At 43.9% G+C, this 21,046-nt stretch overlaps 1 protein-coding gene across 2 annotated transcripts in view; it reads left to right on the forward strand.

Moving 5' to 3' along the window:
- The window catches only part of ca5a (carbonic anhydrase 5a), a 45,348-nt gene that overhangs the window by 14,844 nt on the left and 9,458 nt on the right, over window positions 1-21,046 (forward strand). The window contains exons 3-6 of one of the 2 annotated variants that reach the window (XM_043706811.2): window positions 4,130-4,248; window positions 6,052-6,147; window positions 14,818-14,880; window positions 18,973-19,128. In XM_043706811.2, coding sequence (XP_043562746.1) covers window positions 4,130-4,248; window positions 6,052-6,147; window positions 14,818-14,880; window positions 18,973-19,128 — 434 coding nt within the window. The remainder of the gene's footprint in view (window positions 1-4,129; window positions 4,249-6,051; window positions 6,148-14,817; window positions 14,881-18,972; window positions 19,129-21,046) is intronic. The other variant, XM_043706812.2, reaches the window with a different exon arrangement.

The raw sequence follows: 21,046 nt of genomic DNA on the forward strand, positions 1-21,046 counted from the left end.
CTAGATTTTTGTCCTCTCGCTAACCTAAGTTTATGCATCTGAAAGTTCCTTATGTATTCCTCACAACATATTTTTCTTTCTATCTATCTTGCTGTTATCTGTGAATTTAGCTGCAATGCTTTCACAACCCTGTTCTAAATCTGCAACCTCAGAAACTGTTTAAAGACTCGATGATGAAGTCCATCTAAACCTAAAGATTTGTCAGTCCACAGGTCCATCAGTTTGTTTAATAGCCCTTCTCTCATGATTGCAATTTTGCTGACTTCCTCTCACTCTTCTTCCTCCTGATTTATAGCTGTGACTGGAAGTTTTCCTTCATATTGTCTAGAGTGAAGAAAGAAGCAAAATATTGGTTTACTTCATTCTCCATTTCTTTATTATCAGCTGTTAACTCGCCTGTTCTCACTCTCTTGATGACCAGCACTTTTTCTTTTTTAATGTTTGTAGAAATATTTGCTATCTGTTTTTACATTACTAGTAAGTTTCCTTTCATATTGTAATCTTTTCCTCCTGATTAACCTTTTTTGTCATTCTGTGTTGTTTTGAAATTCTACCCAATCATATGACCTGTCATAAATCTTTTGCACAGGTGCATGCTTTTTCCTTAAATCTGATGCTTTTGCTCATCTCTTTAGTTAACCACAGATAGTGAGTCTTCCCTAGACTGGGTTTTTTTTAAGTAGGAGTATGCTTGTTGATTTTCTGAACTATTCCCTAATTGTTCGCCATGTCTATGGGTCTATCCCCTAGGCTAATATGCCAGTTCACTTCAGCTCACTCATCTTATATGCCCACATCGTTACTCTCATTTTAAATTTAAAACAGTAGTCTAAGACGCAATCTTCTCCTTCAAATTAGATGTAAATGTTACCATACCTTAACCCTGAGGTGATAAATCAGTCATATTATATTACATAATACAAGTTTAATATAATGTGCTCTCAGGCTGATTGCAAAATGTGCTGCTCTAGAAACTACCTTTTTAGGGATAATATGAATGCCTTATCCAGGCTATGGTCAATATGATTTTTCCAGTTTATATGTAGATTAAAGTCACCCATGATTATCGCCACCCCATTATCACAAAACTAAACATTGTATTCTTTTTTACTTTGTCCCACATTGGATTACTGTAAGGGGTCCTGTATCCTGTCAAGGTAATTGAGAATTTAGTAACACTGCTGCATTTCTAGACATCTCGACTAGAGGAATTAAAGATGACAGATTTCTTTTCATAAAGGACCTTAGTGAACCAGATGGGTTTTTAACCACAATCAACATTGGTTATATGGTAGCCATTAGGCTAGCTTTTAATTCCCAGGTTTTCTTGAATTTAAATTTCACCATCAGCTGTGCTGGGATATGAAACCATGTCCCCAGAACATTAGCTTGGGCTTCTGGATTATTAATCATGTCATGCTGCTGTACACTGCTGTGTTTCCCAATGAAGATAATTAGGGAGTACATGTTGAGATCAAGGTATTGTAAAATATGACTTAGTGAGTTCCATAGTAACCTTCCTTTTCTTCCCTTGCTGTACATCTGCTGATAATTCAACTTCTTTTTGCACTGGTGTTCTGTGTTTTACCTAGTGTTACTTCCTGAATTTCCCCCAATTTACTTGTTCAAAATAGGCATATTTCAGATGGTGCTTGCACATGCTGATATAATTGCGCAGTCTCTCCTGTTTGCCCTGATATCAATTGTATTACTTGAGAAACCCTGAAAAGGGATGCAATGTGATGTGCAGTGTATTCAGCCAGTGACTATAGATACAGGAACATCACAATGGTTCTTCGAAGTCAGTGTTAGCAGGAGGAAAAATTGTTGCAAGGCCTTACTTCATTCAGCCAGATCAAAATCACCAAATACTTCATCATTTATAAAGTTAATTAGGATCTTCAGCTCTTTATAGTGGCTGGGAACATCTGCTCTTGTTAATGGCCGAAGGATTGCAAGTTAGCTCATCCACCAACGGTGCAGTTTATGTTCTTTATTGTTTGTAATATTTTTCTTTTTGACAAATGAGCATACATTTCAAGCACTAATCAAATAGATATGTCAGAGTGTGGCCTATTTCTTTGGTCTGATCATATTTGATAGAACATCATAAACCATGATGCTGAAGTCCCCAATCATGCACTGTATCTGGAAAGTGCGCAATATGGAAACTCTTTGTGCTCTTCTACTGTTTCTAATTGCCCCTGCAAAAATAATTAAAGTATAAAGACTGCCATAAATTTGTCCTTTTTTTTAATGATGTCCCAACATCTCTGTATGCTCCTTCAATGTGTTACTGCTGCCAGTTTTATCCTCCTCTTTCTCTAGCTAGAGCAGAGTTATCAGAAAGAAACTGATGCAGGAAAGTAGTGTGTTGCCTAAAGCCTCTTAAGATTTCAGAAGTTACATAGACACCACAAGCACTTTCAAATTATTAAGAAGCCAAAAAAGTATTTTAAACTACCAACAAAATGTCTTCCAAACCTTTTCATTTTTAATGAGAGCAAATTAAAATTCCCATGCTTCCATGTACTGGCTGTGTTTTGTAGGCAGGATGAGAAAGTGGTGGTTTTCTAGTGCTGGTCAACATGAACACATCCTAGGAGGTGTTAACAATGGTTTGCCTATGTTTCAAAATGTTTGTGCCCTCTTTGTTTTCTGTTCGGACACTAGCTCTGAAATCAAAGCCGGTATGAAAATTGAGAAGGGTAGACATTTAGTTGAAAGAAAATATATCTTTGGTGGTATCTTAATCTAAGTGCCTAAATTCTTCCTTCTGCTCTCTTTCCATCAAGTCAAAGCTTCACATTGAGAATTGCACACTCAGAGTATATGGCATACTTGAGTGGAGCTGAATGAAGCAGCAAGAAAAATCCTGGCTCGAGTCCCTCCAGAAGTGTCTATTCAAGTAAACACCAATCTTCAGTAGTCAGACACAAAATAGCCTCCTCAATGTAATTTCCTCAGAAAATCTTTATTGTTACTGATGTAGCACAAGTTATTTAAAGAAGGCATGCAGCATAAAGAGAAAAGCTGTGTTTTTAAAATCTTGATTTAAATATAAGAGTACAGTTTTGAAGAAACCTGAGAGAAATTTGCATACATTTAGGAAGGTAATTTAGGAACAGATTTTAGTGACAAACTTGAGATGATTAATTTTTAAGAATAATTCATCCTCTCTTGAAAATCAGTTGAAAGTTCCAGGTTTCATTCTCCATTGTATTTGTAATGATTGAAACCAGGTGGATTTTATTGTCTATGACACCTTTTATTGGAGATGTTAACCTTGGCCAATCAGGGAGCCCTGGCTGACGATATAAACAGGGGATTCTGCTGTTGTATACAGCTGTAAATATTAACTGTTTTGTAATTTGTTTAATAAAATATTATAAACAGGAAAAAAAATAAACAGGGGATTCATAAGCTCCTCACTTCAGGGACTGACTTTGAGCTGGCTAGCCACAGCCAATGTACTGTGCACATGTAAGTAAAAGGTGATTGATGAGTGGATACTGGCCTCCGTGCAATTTTTTTCATATATTGAACCTAAAATATTGCAATTTTGTATCAAAAAGTGATTTTGTAATGGTTAACTATTCTGATGGTCAGCTGACTATTCTGCCGACCTTGAAATGATAGTCAGCAATGAGGGACCCTCTTGTGGTGCAGTGGAAGTGACCCAACCTCTAGACCAAGAGGCCCAGTTCAAGTCCCACCTCTCCATGGGTGTGTAATTACATCTCTGAACAAATTGATTAGGAAACTAGGTTAATTAATAAAAATAATGAGCAGTGATGTTGGAGAATATGTGTAAGTACTAGCTGATCAATTCCTAAGTGGTATGTGTATTTTGGAGAGAAGATAAAAGTGACACACACTGTTACCATGGAAATTAACTTCCATGATTACGTGTTATGTTTTTCTGTTTACCTATGCTCCATGACCTTGATTACCTGTGAACAACTCCAATAAAGGGAAATTCAAAAATATGTATTGGCTGTAAATAAAAAGATGGCCTGCTAAATACCAAAATGCATTTGCTTGTAGCTAAATGTTTGCTTCAAATATCTGTACAAGTATAGCCCATAATAGAAACCTAATCTGGAATTTTATCTCTTTTCTTTGGCAGTTATTAGTAGCGGACCATTGAAGAACCACTACAGATTGAAACAATTTCATTTCCACTGGGGTTCAAAAAGTGATCGTGGATCAGAGCATACTGTCAACAATCAGGTGTACCCTGCAGAGGTATTGTGATGTAATTCTATATTTGTTGCTGAAAATTCTGAATCTAAAATGCAATTCATAATAGCCCAGAATGTTTGGAAAGGTTGAACTGATAAATTGAACAAAACAGTGATTTCCTCCTCTTAATACTGCCCAAGATCCAAAAGGCAGGACAAGCATGGATGCAGATTCCACCATTGTCGCTTTGTACTCTAGGTAGCCAAGCAGGAGGCTGGAAGAACACAGCAAGCCAGGCAGCATCAGGAGATGGAGAATTTGACATTTCAAGTGTAACCCTTCTTCAGGAATGGAGGTGGGGTTAGGGGGATCTGCAAATAAAGAGAGGTAAGGGAAAGGTTATGGGTGGGGAGAGGGGCAAAATGGTGAGCTAGTGATAGGTAAATAGAGGTTGTGTGTGTGTATGACCAGGTTGGTCAATGAAAGGAATGAATCCAGTCGGTAGCTGGAAGGAAGGGTCAATCAGAGGAATGGAAGTGAGGGGCAGAGGCTGGGAATGGAGTCAGGGAATGGGAATGGAGGTTATTTGAAATTGGATAACTCAACATTCAGTCCTCTGGACTATAGGCTGCCCAGGTGGAAGATAAGGTGTTCCTCCAGTTTGCGGTCTGATTTACTGTGACAATGGAGGAGGCTTAGGATGGACATTTTGGAGAGGGACTGGGAAGGGGAATTGAAATGGCGGTGACCTTGAGGTCAGGCTGACCCTTGGGGGCCCAGCTGAGGTGCTCTGTGTAATGTTCCCTTAGTTTACATTTGGTCTCACCAATGTAGAGAAGATCACATCAGGAGCACTGGATGCAGTAAGCTAGGTTGAGGAACCTGGGCAGCCTACAGCCCAGAGGAGGTAAAAACAATGACTGCAGATGCTGGAAACCAGATTCTGGATCAGTGGTGCTGGAAGAGCACAGCATCCGAGGACAGGCAAAATCGACGTTTCGGGCAAAAGCCCTTCATCAGGAATCCCACCCACCCCCAACTCCCTTTCGAACCCTACCTCATCCTTTGCATTCCTCCTACCAACCCTTCCTTCCAGCTACCAACTGGATTCATTCCTCCTATCAACTAACCAGGTCGTATTCACCATTCCCTACCCATAACCCTTCTCTCCCACCCTCTTTGTCTGCAGCTCCCCCTACCCCCACCTCCATTCCTGAAGAAGGGTTATATCTGAAACGTCGACTTCTCCACCTCCTGATGCTGCCTCGCTTGCTGTGTTATTCCAACCTCTTGCTTGTCTACTTTGGATTCCAACATCTGTGGGTTTTTTTTCTGTCTATATATACTCCTGAATAATCCAGAAAGACTATTGTCAGAAGACAACATTGATCAAAGCTAATAACGAATTGAGAGAATCACATTAACTTTTTGAATCCTGATTCAGAAATTAATTGTAGATACCGGTGAGCAACATTGGTAATTTCTTTAATACTTATCATTTAACCATTAACATAGAAACACAGACATATTTATGATACAGAAGGCTGTCAATTGACCAATCATATTCATGCCAGCTGCAGTGCGTTATCTCACATTTCCTCATGGCAAAAATGAAGAATTTTAGCTATCTCCCTGAATGTGTACATCACTTATGTTAATTGACACTAAACTTCTGCAACTCTGTAACACAACCTTTGTAGTTTTCTATTATAAAAGGAAGAAAGCACTGTGAAATATAACAGACCTTTGCGTTTCCTTTTATTTTTAAAATGTGTTAAGTGGTATCTTTAGTTATTCTGAAATATTGAAACAGTACAATACACAGTTAGACCATGATTTAACAGATTGTTATTCTTGCTATTTTAGCTTCATTTGGTTCACTGGAATCCAGTAAAATGCAACAACAGTGATGAAGCCATTTTGTCTGAAGATGGCCTAGCTGTTATAGGAGTATTTCTAAAGGTAACGTCAAATAATTTAGCATTTGCAGATGATTTGGATTATTACTTGTCTCAAATCATGACAGTACATTTCATTTCATTGACACCTAGTGATTACCTCAATCCTGTACCTATAAAATTGTGACATGCATTGGTTATCCTGCCCCAGAGAATTAATGAGGCCTAGATACACTCCATACACAGGTTTTCCTTTGGGTAGGCTGTGTGCTTAGGCTTGGGGCAGAAAGTCCAGACAGAGCTGGCGGTTTGATATTTGTGCTCCAAGATGCCATTATCATTAGCAATCAAGATTTGTAACTGAAATAACAGAAGTTTAGGCCAGCTTGTTCCTATTATGTGAAGGGCAAGGTTGGCAGGAGTAGGGAACACTGGATGACAAGAGGTATTGATGTTCTGATCAAGAAAAAGAAGGAGCATATGTCATATATATAGACAGCTGGAATCAAGTGAATCTCTTGAGGAGGAATAGGAGTACACTTAAAGGGGAAATAAAGGAGACATGAGATATCATTTTGGCAGGTAGGGTAAAGGAGAACCCAAAGAGATTCTACATATATATTAAGGGCAAAAGAATAACCAGAGAGACAATGAGTTCATTAAAGATTAACTAGTCTGTCTATGTGTGGAACCACAGGATAAGATCCTGTGGGTAAGATCCTAAACAAATGTTTCTCATCAGTATTTATTGTGGTGAAATATATGGAAGATAGGAAACTCAGGAAAATGTCTTGAAAAAAATATACATTAAAGAAGAGGTGGTGCTGGAGGTCTTAAAATGCATAAAGACAGATAAGTTCTCAATACCTGAGCAAATTACCCAGAACATTGTGGGAAGCTAGGGAAGAAATAGTAGGGCCCCTAGCAGAGATACTTGTGTCATCAGCAACCATGGGTGAGGTGTCAAAAGATTGTAGAGTGGCATTATTTTAAAAAAGCTGCAAGGAAAAGCCAGGGAACTACAGTCCAGTGAGTCTTAAGTCAGTGGTGAGTTAGTTGTTGGAGGAGATTCTGAAAGACAGATCTGCATGCATTTGGAAAGGCACGGACTGACTAAGAAGAGTCAGCATAGCTTTGTGCTTGAGAAATTGTATCTCTCAAATTTGATTGAGTTTTTTGAAGAGGTAACCAAGAAGATAGATGAAAGCAGAGCGTTAGATGTTGTATGCGTGGACTTTAGCAAGGCTTTCGACAAAGTTCGACATGGTGAATTGGTTAGTAAGGTTAGATCACTTGGGATCCAGGAAGAGCTGGTCAATTGGATATAAAATTGGTTTGATGTAGGAAACAGAGGCTCGTGGTAAAGGGTTATTATTCAGACTGGAGGCCTGTGACCAACAGTGTGCTGCAAGGGCCAGTGCTGGGTCCACTGTTGTTCAATGTTTTATAAATGATTTTGATGAGAATAAAGGAGGCCTGGTCAGTAAGTTTGCGGATCACACTGATATTGGTAGTGTAGTGAACAGTGAAAACGGTTATCAAAGAGCACAATGAGATCTTGGTCAAATGGGCCAGTGGGCCAAGGAATCTCAGTTTCACTCAAAGGTGTTGCATTATGGTTTGACAAACTCGGGCAGGCCTAACAAAATTAATGGTAGAGCTCTGGGGCGTGTTGTCGAACAGACACCTAGGGGTGTGGGGTACGTACTTCCTAGAAAGTGGTGTCACAGGTAATTGGGTGATGGGAAAGGCATTTAACATGTTTGCCTTCATCAGTTAAAGCATTGGAGTGCAGGAGTTGGGACATCCTGTTACGTTGTACAAGACATTGGTAAGGCCACTTTGGAGTACTATGTACAATTCTGGTTATGTTAAAGGAAAGTTGTTATTAAACTGAAAAGGGTGAAAAACAATTTCAAGAATGTTACTGAGACTGGAAGATTTGAGTTACAAGAAGAGGCTGGATAAGCTGGGACTTCTATCTCGAGTGTAGGCAGCTGAGGGGAGACCTTATAGTGGTTTTTACATTTAATAAGGGGCATAAATAAAGTAAATAGTCATGGTCTTTACCCCAGTGTACGTGAGTCCAAACTAGAGGGCATAAATTTAAAATGGAAGGGGAAAGATTTAAAAAAGACCGGAGGGGCATATAAGAAACGAGCTGCCAGTAGAAGTGGTAAAGGTGGTGTTAGCGCGGATGAAATAATATCAGTCCGAGCCCAGAGTGCGGTTCAACAATCGGTAACATTTATTGCTACAGTAACGCCGGCGGAGACCAACCGAGGTCCTAATCGCAACTGCGCGCGGGAAGAGCAGAGCAGCTGAATATTATATACTTTTAGTTGTCAAGATGTGTGGAATTTGAGGATGAATTGGATGATAGTTCCCCATCATCACTGGAGTAGGTGCAAACAGTAGGTTTCCTGCCGTCCCAGTAGAGTTGCAGGGCACACACAATAGGGTGCTAATTGGTTTATGTAAAACGGGTCCGGGTATTATCTGCTTGTCTCTCTCTGTGAGGGCAGGGGTTAGCACCCCCCTTTGTTCCCTTGGGGTGTTGGTGTGTATTGGTCTGTCCGTTCCTGTCTGGTGGATGTCTGTCCTTTGTGTCAGGGTGGCTCCGTATCGATGGGTACGGGTGTGTTTCAGTCAGTCTCTTGATGTGATTAGGAGATGGGTTTCCATATTAATTAATTCCGGAGTTTTGGTCCGTGAGTCATGGGTAGTGTTGGTCTAGTGTGGATTTTATCTGTCCTCTGTCTCCTATCTCCCGGTCACGTGGGCGGACCGGCAGCTGCTGAGTTCTGTGGGTTTAAAGCTGCGATTGCTGTTTAAAACACAAAATGAATTCTTATCATTTCCTGATGTAGGCATAGTCCCGTGGCAAAAGCAGGGCGACTCTGATGCCCGCTTGCAGTCCCCCCTTTCGGCAAGGGGTTGGACACGTCCACACCCCCGATGCCGATATTTTAAAAGTCGGCTCCTCGCCCGGTACATTCCGCCGGCCGTCATGCTGCAGTCATGGGGCCTTTGGATAGTCCCGGGAGATGGTCACATTAACTCGAGCCCTATGAGCTCACAGTGCCTGATCGCCCGCCAGGAGTCGATGGCATGGAGCATGGTCTTCCTGGACTTTCGTTTCTTGTGCTGGCGGCATGAATGACATGCCAGCAGGAGCCAGGCCAGAGCCAGCAGTAACTGTATGCCTACAATGGTGTGCGAGATGATTCGGATCCAGGGATGAATGTTTACGTTCAGGCCCCAATCCCACACCCTCTGCGCCCACCCCTGGGACTGCAGAGCTGTGTCTGTGTCCTCCTCTAGGTCCTTTACATGCGACTGCAACTGGTGATACAATTTCACTGAGTGTCCTACCCGGGTCCTAAGCTCCTATAAGACCTCAGCCAAATGTGGGATGGGGGCTTGTTCAGGCTCCTGATATTCCCTGATGGTGTCCCTGAATTTATCAGTAATTTGTATGGACTCGGGGTTCCGTCGTCGGACCTCTGAGATGTGAGCTTGCCCAACCGTGACTGGGCGCCTGGGGGTGAAGCAGAACTCGTGCTGGGGAATCGGGCACTGCAGTCCATTGTACCAAAATGAGGTTCCAAGAGTGGAGACACAATATCGTCCCCCCTCACCATACCCCGCCCTAGTGAAGTGGGGGCCCATGGGTTCGATTTCAAGGGTGCAGCCCTGTGTCCGGTTGAACCCGCAGTCCGCTCCTTCGTAAGGGGTGAGGGCAGATGGTAATTGCCCCCCGCGGCACCCCGTACACAGCGCCATTTCGAGATATGGCTGTGTGGTGAGCTAATCGATATTTGAGGGAAGCGTTTTCCCGTATGACTCCGATGTTCTCAATGTGAAACAGGGGAAATGGCCCCAACTCTGGGGTGACCACAGGGATCAGGAGGACAATCCCGACTCCTGTCGCCTCACTGACCTCACAGTCGGGAACCACTGGATATACTCTGGTCATACCCTTCAGAGTCCGGCTGTCGAGCGGCCCGGAGTGCCCCGCGAGTGAGGCCAGTTTGGCACTGTCGATCCAGTCGGGCACCTCCCCCCTTTGGACCTGGTCAAGATTATGCCGGATCTGGGCTACCATCCACAGGCCATACGCATGGCACAGCTGCCCCTCGTGGATATGGGCTGTGTTTTCTCTTTCCCGGTCTATAAGGCGGTTAATGGTGTGGACGTGTGTCTCCAGGACTGCAATGCCGTCGAGCTGGGTGTATGCTCCCTCTCCCCCCAGGCGTGCCTGGTCTGCCTGATTTGTGAGAGGCGTCTGTAGCAGGTCCCTCATTACCCCTTTTAGTTGCTCGATCTTTTCGTTAAGGCCCTGGATGTCTAGGGAGTTTACTACGGATGTCCCCGTGTTGAGTCCTGTGAGAGCATCGTTGACTATGTCCTGTCTGTGTCGTTGTGTGTCGGACGTTGTCATAAAGGGCCTCTTGCCTCAGTGGCGCGCAGCGCCTCAGGTTTAATCGGGTATTGTCGGTGCGGGGCGTGTACGGGCTTGGGTATCCGCTCAGGAGGAGAACGGACGAGGCCGCAGTCCTGCTTGCTCGTGGCCCACACCTCCGGGACTAGTTGGCAGACGGCTCCGAAGGCACCGTCCTTGGCCCAGTCCCGGGCGATGGGAACACTGGATGCAAGTGTAGCGACGGATTTAGTGGGCACCCATCTCCCCTCGTGGGAGCTCTTGTGAAGATCGCGGGATGTTCACAGGAGGCGATGGTGGAACACATCCACCACCTCCCCCAGCTCGCCCAGGAGGTCGATACCCATAATCATCCTCTCCGGGTTTGGGCAAACCCAGAAATGTACGGGGAGTAAAATGTTGTCCACCTCTAAGAGGACAGCCTCGCTTCGGCGTGCAATAACCGAGCTCCCCCCAACTCCTTTAATGGAAATGGAGTGGTGGGTTGAGGAAAGGTCGAGGTCAGTGAGGGAGACCGACGCCCCCGGGATGGGGGCCGACGCTACTCAGTCTTTGCGTCGAGCGAGCATCTGTAAAAGCTCGAGCAGCTGGCCCCGACTGAGTTGATCCTAGTCGGGGGTGGTGGGTTTCGGGCTTGGGCTGCGGGTTTTGTGGGGTCCGAGGTCGCTGTTGACCCCTTGTCTGGGGCGCACCTGGTCGTGGGGGCGTGAAGAGTGCGGCTGTGAGGGTGGCCGGCCCCCCTTTTGGCCCCAGGGACGTCGGAAAGAGAGTGGGCATTGGGCTTTTCGGTGTCCTGGCTGTTCGCAGCAGAAGCAAACGTCCGGTCCGTCCGTCGAAACTGCCGCAATGGCGGGTGCCGCTCGGTTGGCAAGGGACATGGCCCAGTTCTCAAGCTCCGCAAAGGTGACATAGGGCACCAGGCACGTCCGTAGGACTGCCTGGCGTGTGGGGCTCAGACCGTCTTTGTATAATTGAATGAATGCGGGGTTCTGCCTATCAGCGTCGGGAACCCCGCTGTGTGCTCGGAATGCCTCAAACTTGCGGACCCCATATTCCTGGGCGCACTCCCCAGGCTTCTGAGTGATACCCACAATAGCGTTCCAGTCGACAGGTGTATGGCCGAGCACCTCGCTGACATCAGCCTTGAAGTCGGCGAGGGCAACCTCCTGTTCGCGACGGTTGTCGCTGAGGTCAGCGCACCAGGACCCGGCCTGGTGCGCGGGCCGGAGCCTGGACCACAGGTTCTCCGGGAGTTTGGTCCGAACCAGGCCGGCCACATCCCTATTGTGAAGGTTGTGGCAGATCTGCATCTCCCTAAGCCTCTGCCAGAATTCTGCGTTATTGTGCCAGGGCTTAAGGGCGGGGAGCCTGTCCAGAAGTTTCATGGTGTCGCCCGGGGTCAGGGAGACGTAGGTCATCTTAAAGCGGGGGTTATGGGCAAGGGTCGTGGCCCGTCCCCTATCCCCTCCCCCGGGGGTATATTCAACTCTTACCGGGGCTGCACAGGCATAGCCCGAGCACGATTCCCGGGGGTCCTGATTGTCCATGAGCCCCTCCCAGTACCAGGTGGGGGATGGCGGGGCGCTGGGTGCATCGGTTAAGGTTGGTAAAACCGTATGGGCAGCAAGTGCCTGGGCTTCTAGATGCTCCGTGGCCTGCTGCTTCTTGTCTTGGACATAAAGCTGAACCTTGCCAGCAAGCCTGACGTGTGCCTACAGCACCAGGACGCAAGCTTTCTCGTACCTATCTTTCTTCTGGCGGGCCCACCACTCGCGCTGTACATCCAGCGGGTCAGCGGGTTCCCAGCCTGAGCGAAGGATAGCCTTAATAAGTGTCTTATTCTTGTCGGCTATAAAACGGGTAAGGGACCCTCTGGCCCCCAATCTAGGTCTTTGGCCGCGCTCCCACCCATGGTAGGGGCGCAGCGGGTGTAACTTAACAGAAGCTAATTTAAAGTAAAGCTAGCAGGCGTGCTAAGGGATGTCGCTGGCACTGGCTTATTAATCTCCCAGTCGGGGAGCCCACCCCCTGTAAGTCGAACCCTAGCCCTGCGGGTTAACCTGGGGGGGGGGGGGGGGGATAGTTACAGACGGGGCGCGTGTCGATTCCTGAGCGCGCAACCCCGGGTTTCCGTGAGTCTCTCTCTCTCTCACCGCCTGACGTTCAGCGGCCGTGTGTACCCCACAAACACTGGGCGTGAACCAGGGGCCCGAGTGCAAGGAGGGGGGGCGTGAAGTCAGACCTAACCGCGCCTGATCCTACAGGGGCCAATACCTCGGGACCGCGAGGTCAATGGGCAGAGCGTATAACCGCCGGTTGGCCCAAAGGCCCCACGTCTCGGGCTGGTTTGGAGGACTTCCCTTCTTGTAGCACGCGTAGACCTCCCAACCTCTACCGCTTACACAAGGAAGGCGCTAAAACCGGGCTCAACGTACAATGGGGTCCCCTAACTCCCACTGCAGAGGTCAACCAGGAAGGCTTGTTTGGTCGGTTTTTAACAGGGGGGGTCAATCTGTCAGGGTCTCGTACCTAAAGTCGTTGGTCCAAGGATAGTCCATCAGTCACAGTAGCACATTGACAATAAACGATAATAATAATAATCACGCACACTTTTACTAGTGTTCCGCGACCCCAATCGCCCACCTGCGAAGGATCGCTCTCTCACACACACACACACACACTTTTAAAGAGTACTCTACCGTTACACGACTGCCGGACTCACTCTGTTCACAGGTTCAGATAACGGCCAGCAGTGAAGTCCCTTGAGGGGCACTGGGAGACTTTTATGCAAGAAGTAAAAGAGTAAAGATACTCACCCAGTGCCGTCGCAGGGATCCAGCAGCCGTCGTTAACCAGGACGAAGCCCCCAATTGTTAGCGCGGATGAAATAATATCAGTCCGAGCCCAGAGTGCGGTTCAACAATCGGTACGTTTAGATTAGATTACATTACATTACATTACAGTGTGGAAACAGGCCCTTCGGCCCAACAAGTCCACACCGACCCGCCAAAGCGAAACCCACCCATACCCCTACATTTACCCCTTACCTAACACTACGGGCAATTTAGCATGGCCAATTCACCTGACCCTGCACATCTTTTGGACTGCGGGAGGAAACCGGAGCACCCGGAGGAAACCCACGCAGACACGGGGAGAACGTGCAAACTCCACACAGTCAGTCGCCTGAGGCGGGAATTGAACCCGGGTCTCAGGCGCTGTGAGGCAGCAGTGCTAACCACCGTGCCGCCCACAGTAACGCCGGCGGAGACCAACCGAGGTCCGAATCTCAGCTACTCTCCTCTTCCCGCGCGCAGCTGCATATTATATACTTTTAATTGTCAGGATGTGTGGAATTTGAGGATGAATGGGATGATAGTTCCCCATCACTGGAGTAGATGCAAACAGTATGTTTCCTGCCGTCCCAGGAGAGTTGCAGGGCACACACAATAGGGTACTAATTGGTTTATGTAAAATGGGTCCGGGTATTATCTGTTGTCTCTCTCTAAGAGGGCAGGGGTTAGCACCCCCCTTTGTTCCCTTGGGGTGTTGGTGTGTATTGGTCTGTCCGTTCCTGTATGGTGGATGTCTGTCCTTTGTGTCAGGGTGGCTCCGTATCGATGGGTATGGGTGTGTTTCAGTCAGTCTCTTGATGTGATTAGGAGATGGGTTTCCATATTAATTAATTCCGGAGTTTTGGCCCACGAGTCATGGGTAGTGTTGGTCTAGTGTGGATTTTATCTGTCCTCTGTCTCCTATCTCCCGGTCACGTGGGCGGACCGGCAGCTGCTGAGTTCTGTGGGTTTAAAGCTGCGACTGCTGTTTAAAACACAAAATGAATTCTTATCGTTTCCTGATGTAGGCATAGTCCCGTGGCAAAAGCAGGGCGGCTCTGATGCCCGCTTGTAGTGGGTACACTGACAATATCTAAAAGAATTTGACTCGGTACATGAATAGGAAAGATTTTGAGCAATATGGGCTAAACGCAGTAAAATGGAACAAGTTTAGGTAGGAAACCTGATTGGCTAGGACAAGTTTGACTGAAAGGCCTGTTTCTGTGCTGTATGACACTGACTCCAGAAGACTCCACGGGTTTCCAGTCTTTTGCACTGGGAAAGATCTATGTATCAAATGCATTTGCCAGTCTTTCGCCTATTGCTAGGATTCCCCAAGGTGCGGGAAGAAAGTCCTACTATATGAATGTAATTTCAACAATAAAGTAGTTTCCACAGAATATTTAAAAGAATTATGTATAATGTACACTTTTGATTGAGTTCTTTATTTTGTTAAAAGCTTGGAAAAAGGCACGATCGACTACAGAAACTTGTTGATGCATTGCCAGCTGTTAAACACAAGGTAGGTATTCCTTTTAACTAGTTTTCTGTTTATTTTCACTGTTGGATTTATGCACCATTGGTATTATTCATGTTTTCCTCAATTTGAAAAAAAGAGTAGTGCAATCAGAAACCTGAATAGAGTATGCTCAAACAATTCAATTCGAATACAGGTCATTCTGCTATAACGCACATTTGGTCAACGCAAATTTGCTGTCACGCGATTGACAAATTGTTTCTAAAGTGCAAATGTTTATAACATGTTGGCTGTAACGCGATTACATCACCAACACTTCAAGCACTGTTTCTAAAGCGCAAATTTTCTATAACACAGTATTGCACAAGAATGCAACCATTGCTTTATAGAAAAACTGATTTGTATTTTTGTTACTTAAGAATCAGAGTCTAACTTGTATTTCAGTTAAAGTGAAAAATTAATATTTACACCAAATATTAATGGCTTCATTCCATGGTTTAGATTTTCTTTTGTGTTCACTAAGATGAGGACATCAGTGCAAGATAATGTTCCATTTTTGACAACCACACTGGAACTCCTTTATGTCATGGATGTTGGGGTCCAAAAATAAGGCTGCATTAATAAGAAAAAGTCTATGTTCTCCTAATTTAAACTAGCATAATGAAGGTTTACCTCTTTTGCTACCTATGAGACCCTCAATTTATTAGCAAATTTGCAATAGATTGAACTTGTTGTAATAGACTTGTTGTAATAGACTTGCTCCGAATTTTTAACATCCAGCACACTCAAATCAAGTATATACAATATAGTCTTATGGAATGTCTCAATAAGATTTCCTAATCCCCAACCTCTTACAGCTACATTCTGTCTGTGGATTGGTTAGATGGGTAGATTAGCGGCAGGTAGAATTTAACTCTGTCTTATTCCTTCTTCCAAATTCCAGTACCTCACATTTATCAGAGGGCATACTCAATGAATGGCAACTCAGAGGAACAGAGGGATCAGTCATGGCAGGGAGCTGTGAAGATTTTTGGTTAGGCAACATCTGGTGTACTGTGTGCATTTCTGGTTACCACACTAGAAAGGATGTAATTGCACTGGAGAATTTCAGCTCTGATGATAGGCGGGTAAGCGCTAGTTGATTTCTTGGAATAGAGAAAGTTAAAGGAGTTTTGGTAGAGGTGTCTAAGATATGAGGTGCATGGACAGGGTGAATAGGAATGGGCTGTTCCTCTTAATCAAAGAGTCAACAGCAAGTGGGCATAATTTTAAAGTGAAAGGTAAGACATTTAGAGGAGATTTAAGGAAAAACCTTTTCATCCATGGGGTGGTAGGTGACTGGAATTGGCTGCCTGGGAGGGTGGTTGAGACTGGAAAGCTCAAAACTTTCTAAAAAGTACTTGAACAAGCAATAGAAGTGTCACAAACATTCAAGGCCAAATGCCTGGTGTAGGAAAGTGGCATGAGTGCAGGTAGTATATTTTTGGCGGTCTAGACTCAATGAGCAAAAGGATCTCTTCAGTACTGTACAATTCCATAATGGGTGAATGGAAAGAAGTGTGGTAGATGAAATTCAATATAAGCAAGTGGAAGATTATCCATTTTGAACCCAAAAAGAATAGATCAGAATACTTCCTAAATGTTATGAAGTTAAATACAGTGACTATCAGAGAGATATGGGAATTCAGGTGTAGACATCTTTAAATGCCACAAACAGATGCAGAAAATAATCAAGAAAGCTAATGAAGGATACAGAAAGTATGCTGCAGCTGTACAAAACCCTGATTAACCACCTGGGATATTGAGTGCAGATCTGTGCTCATTTCTAGAGCACTTTGCTAATTTTCTAACAATGCTGCTTTAATTTCAAGGCCAGTTATTTTCTCATCTCTGCTCTGGGATTCTGAATTTTTGTCCATATCTGAACCAAGGCTGTAATGTAGTCTGTCAAGGCAGAGACCAAATTGCCTTTTGGTCAATCGGTGCTGTTTGAGAGCATCATTGATGACTCCTTGCATCACTTTGGTGATTGAGAGTAGATTATTGGGAAAGAACTTTTGCTACCTTTTGTGGACAGAGCGTTCTTGGACAATTTTCTGCATTGTCAGGTAATTATCAGTATTGTGAATGTACTGGAAAACCTTTGCTTGGGAAACGACTAATTCTTTGTCCAATGAATTCAGCTATTCATTATTTAGTGATTATCCAAAGTCTTGTTCCAAGGTTCCTGAAGACTTTCTCTCCCATCCTATATTATGGTCATAATACTGGTACATAGAAGAGAGATGCTGTTTGAAAGAGGATGGAAGTTTTATTCAGAGCATTACAGTATTTTAGAGGGTCATCTGAAAATTCTTCATAACAGAATTTAAAAGAACTAATCAACTAGTGAAAGAATAATCTGGAGTGACAATAAGAAAGGACTCACCCACTCCCACCCCCTTTTTTTATGCCAAATATTACCCTAAATCCTTTTAAATAAAATTAGTGCTCAAAGAAAGAATTATAGGGTGATGAATTTAGTAAGATGCTGATGCACACAATAGGTTGACTGGACTCTTTTCTCAGATGAAAACATTTGTGGAACTGGCTGAAGTCTGCAACCATCTACTTCTGGCATCCCAATTTTACTTGTTCCACCAATGATGGCCATGCCTTAGGCTTCATGGATTGTGAGCTCTGGAATTCACACTCTAAACCTCTCCACCTTTCTGCCACCTCTCCTTCCTCTGTAATACTCCTTATAACCCAACAGTTTGACTAAGCTTTCAATCATCTGAAATTCTCATATCAGGTTATGTGCCTCATTGTCTAATGCTGCTGTCTAATTTTTTTGTTCATGCTTGGAACTTGATTAGATTAGATTAGATTACTTAGTGTGGAAACAGGCCCTTCGGCCCAACAAGTCCACACCGCCCCGCCGAAGCGCAACCCACCCATACCCCTACATGTACCCTTTACCTAATACTACAGGCAATTTAGCATGGCCAATTCACCTGACCTGCACATCTTTGGACTGTGGGAGGAAACCGGAGCACCAGGAGGAAACCCATGCAGACACGGGGAGAACGTGCAAACTCCACACAGTCAGTCGCCTGAGGCGGGAATTGAACCCGGGTCTCTGGCGCTGTGAAGCAGCAGTGCTAACCACTGTGCCACCTTGCTAGCAAGGTATTTCTTATGTCTAACTGCCTTTGGGAATGAAGTTGTGAGCTGCCTTCTAGAATCGCTGCATTCCATATGCTTCGGGTAGATCTACAGTGTCATAAGGAGTGAGTTCCAGGATTTAGTCACATCAAAATTGAAGGAATGTTAATAGATTTCCATGTCAGATTTACATATGATGATGGTGTTCCCATGTATCTTCTGTCCTTGTCTTTCTAAATGTAAAGGTCATAGTTTTCAAGGGTGCTCTCCAAAGAGCCTTGCTGAATTTCTGCAGTTTCTGTGTCATAGATTGTACACACTACTGTACTGAACATTGATGTTGGAGGGAGTGAATGTTGGTAGATGTGACGCCAGTCAAGTGGCTACTTTGACCTGGATGGTGTCAAGCTTCTTATGTTCTTGAAGCTGCACTCATGCAAGAAAGGGAGAAGTATTCCATCACACTTCTGACTTGTGCCTTTAGGTAGTTGACAGGCTTTAGGGAGTAAGGAGGTGAGTACCTTCCTAATTTCCTACTTGGTCTTGAGACCACAGTACTTATCTGGCTGTTCCAGTTCAGTTTCTGAACTCTCCTGGAAATCGCCTTTACATTTTAAGGCGCTATGTAAGTACAAATCTTGGTGATGATCATTATTCTAAAGAAGCATTTCCTGCAGTATGAGTTATTTGCTCTGTTCCATGTAATGGCTACAAGTTTTAATGAGGATATGATTGCAGTGTCATGTCAGTGCATTGTGTATAAAAGGTTGTAATATTCATGGTCCATTCTACCTAATTACAGGGAGAAGAAACCTAAAATAATATATATATATCCCTAAAATTGTTAACCACTTGATATGTAGTCTTCAGAAGCATCAGTGACAAAACAAATAATTCAATTGTCAAATCTCACGAATAGTCAAGAAATCTTAAGAGGAAATCCTGTATCATTAATTACCGAAATTGTAATTTATTTGTACATACCTGCAGGATGCAGCAATTGAATTCCTTAATTTTGATCCTGCCTGCATGATTCCATCTTGTTCGGATTACTGGACATACCCTGGCTCTCTGACCTCTCCACCTCAAAATGAATGTGTCACTTGGGTCATTATGAAAGACCCCATCGAAATTAGTCCTGAGCAGGTAACATTTTCAACTACTACTTAATTACAACATATATACACTCCCAAAATGTTGCGAACATCTGTTAAGGTCACAGTACAGTGATGTTTGCAATTTTGTTCACCTCATTGTAGAAAAGGCATTGAAGTCTTAATGGTATAAACTGCTAAGCACTTGCATCCAGTTTGAACTACATGAAAGAAATAATCTCTGTGCTTGAAGACAGACAGGGTCTCAAGGATTTGAAGATGTTGGCCTTCAGATCTTCTCCATATATTGATGCTGGGCTGCCAGAGGCAGATTTCCTCACAGACACATGAAATATTTGGCTACCTGCTCACTGATCAGTTCAGAAGGGGAAGGGTGGCAATTCTGACTGGTGTTGACAATTGGAAGTATGTAGAGTTTTTCCAAGCTCAAGAACTTTTTTCATACAACATTACATATCCTTTTCACAGTAATGGCTATTGACTTGCCAAATCAAGCATTCTCTACCAGTTTCATGTCTCCTTGAACACGTGTTAGGCCTTTTTATCACCATGTGAATAATTTAGGCTTTGTCTTTTTTAATGTCACTAAATTTTTTTTCCGATCCCATATACTTATTTTACATTCTTCCTTGTTATTTTCCATTTCTATTTGCTGCTTTCCAATCTTTTCAAAGTATTATTTCACATCATGGTTATTAATTAGCCCTTTTTCATTATTTGATACTAGATTTAAAATTATCTATCCAATACCTGGTTCTCAATGTATTGCTGTAGATGACCTTGACTAATGCACTCTTGAAACTTATTCCCTGTAGCTGTGCTCAATTATTTTACCAATGTATAGACCGATTGAACTCTCCCACGAATATGGTGAGTCCCATGATATATGCTTCTCCCATCTCCCATTTAACCTCAAACCCTATCTCTACTGCATGATGTTCTTTAAATAACTTTAACCAGTGTCTGCTGTCACTTAGCTCCAATCAATTTTTTTTCCAATCCAAAGTCTACTTATGTGCTGATATCATCACTTACTATCAGTGCAACTCAACCTCCTTTTCCATTTTGAGTATCCTTCCTAAATGTCAAAAATATTTTAATATTAAATTTTCAGTCATAGACGCCATGCAACCATGTTTCTATAATGGTAAGTAAATCATAGCCATCTGGCCTCAATTTATGCCTTCAGATCATCTCTTGTGAGTGCTGCATACGTTCAGGTAGAGTGCCTTTAACTTTGCCTTTTTGACATCACTCCACATTTGAACATACTCAATGCTCGGATGAATTTCTCCTATCTTCGAGTCATCTTAGCAGCTTTTCAAATTCCTGTTATCAACATTACTTCCTTCCAATTTGGGTTACCCTTCAGGTTCCTTTCAATCTGACAGACTAATTTAATCACACCCCAACAGCATTATCAAATTTCCTTGGGAGAATATCAGTCTCAGTCCTGTAAAGATATAGCACATCCAGTTATCACAAGTCCCACCTGCCCCAGATCAGGTCCCAATTCCTCAGAAATCTGATGCCTTCTCTCTCCTACACCAGTTTTCTCCTATTCAATCAATCAATCCTCTAGTTCTTCTGCCCCTGTGACACTGGGATTAATTACTGCTCGAGGTTTTGCTTTTTAATTTCCTTTCAAGCTCCCTGAAATCTGCTTTCAGTATCTCATCCCTCTTCCTATTTATGTCTGGTTGATACCCTCCCCAGATGACTGTCCTGCAGCTTCTTCATAACATTATTGACATTGGCATCAGGGACACAGCTTACCATCCTGGAATCACATTTAATGCAATAGGGTACCTGTTTGATACCCTGACTGTGGAATCCCTTATCACTATTGCTCTTTATTCCTCTCCCTCTCGTGACCTAAGAAGAACATAACAGAAGATCTACGAGCATTAGTAGACAACTCAGTCCCTCAAACTTGCTCTGCCATTCAG

This window comes from Chiloscyllium plagiosum, unplaced genomic scaffold (genome assembly GCF_037043375.1).
Source record: "Chiloscyllium plagiosum isolate Xiang-an unplaced genomic scaffold, Cpla_swu_hap1 HiC_scaffold_17, whole genome shotgun sequence".
In the NCBI taxonomy this organism is placed as follows: domain Eukaryota; kingdom Metazoa; phylum Chordata; class Chondrichthyes; order Orectolobiformes; family Hemiscylliidae; genus Chiloscyllium; species Chiloscyllium plagiosum.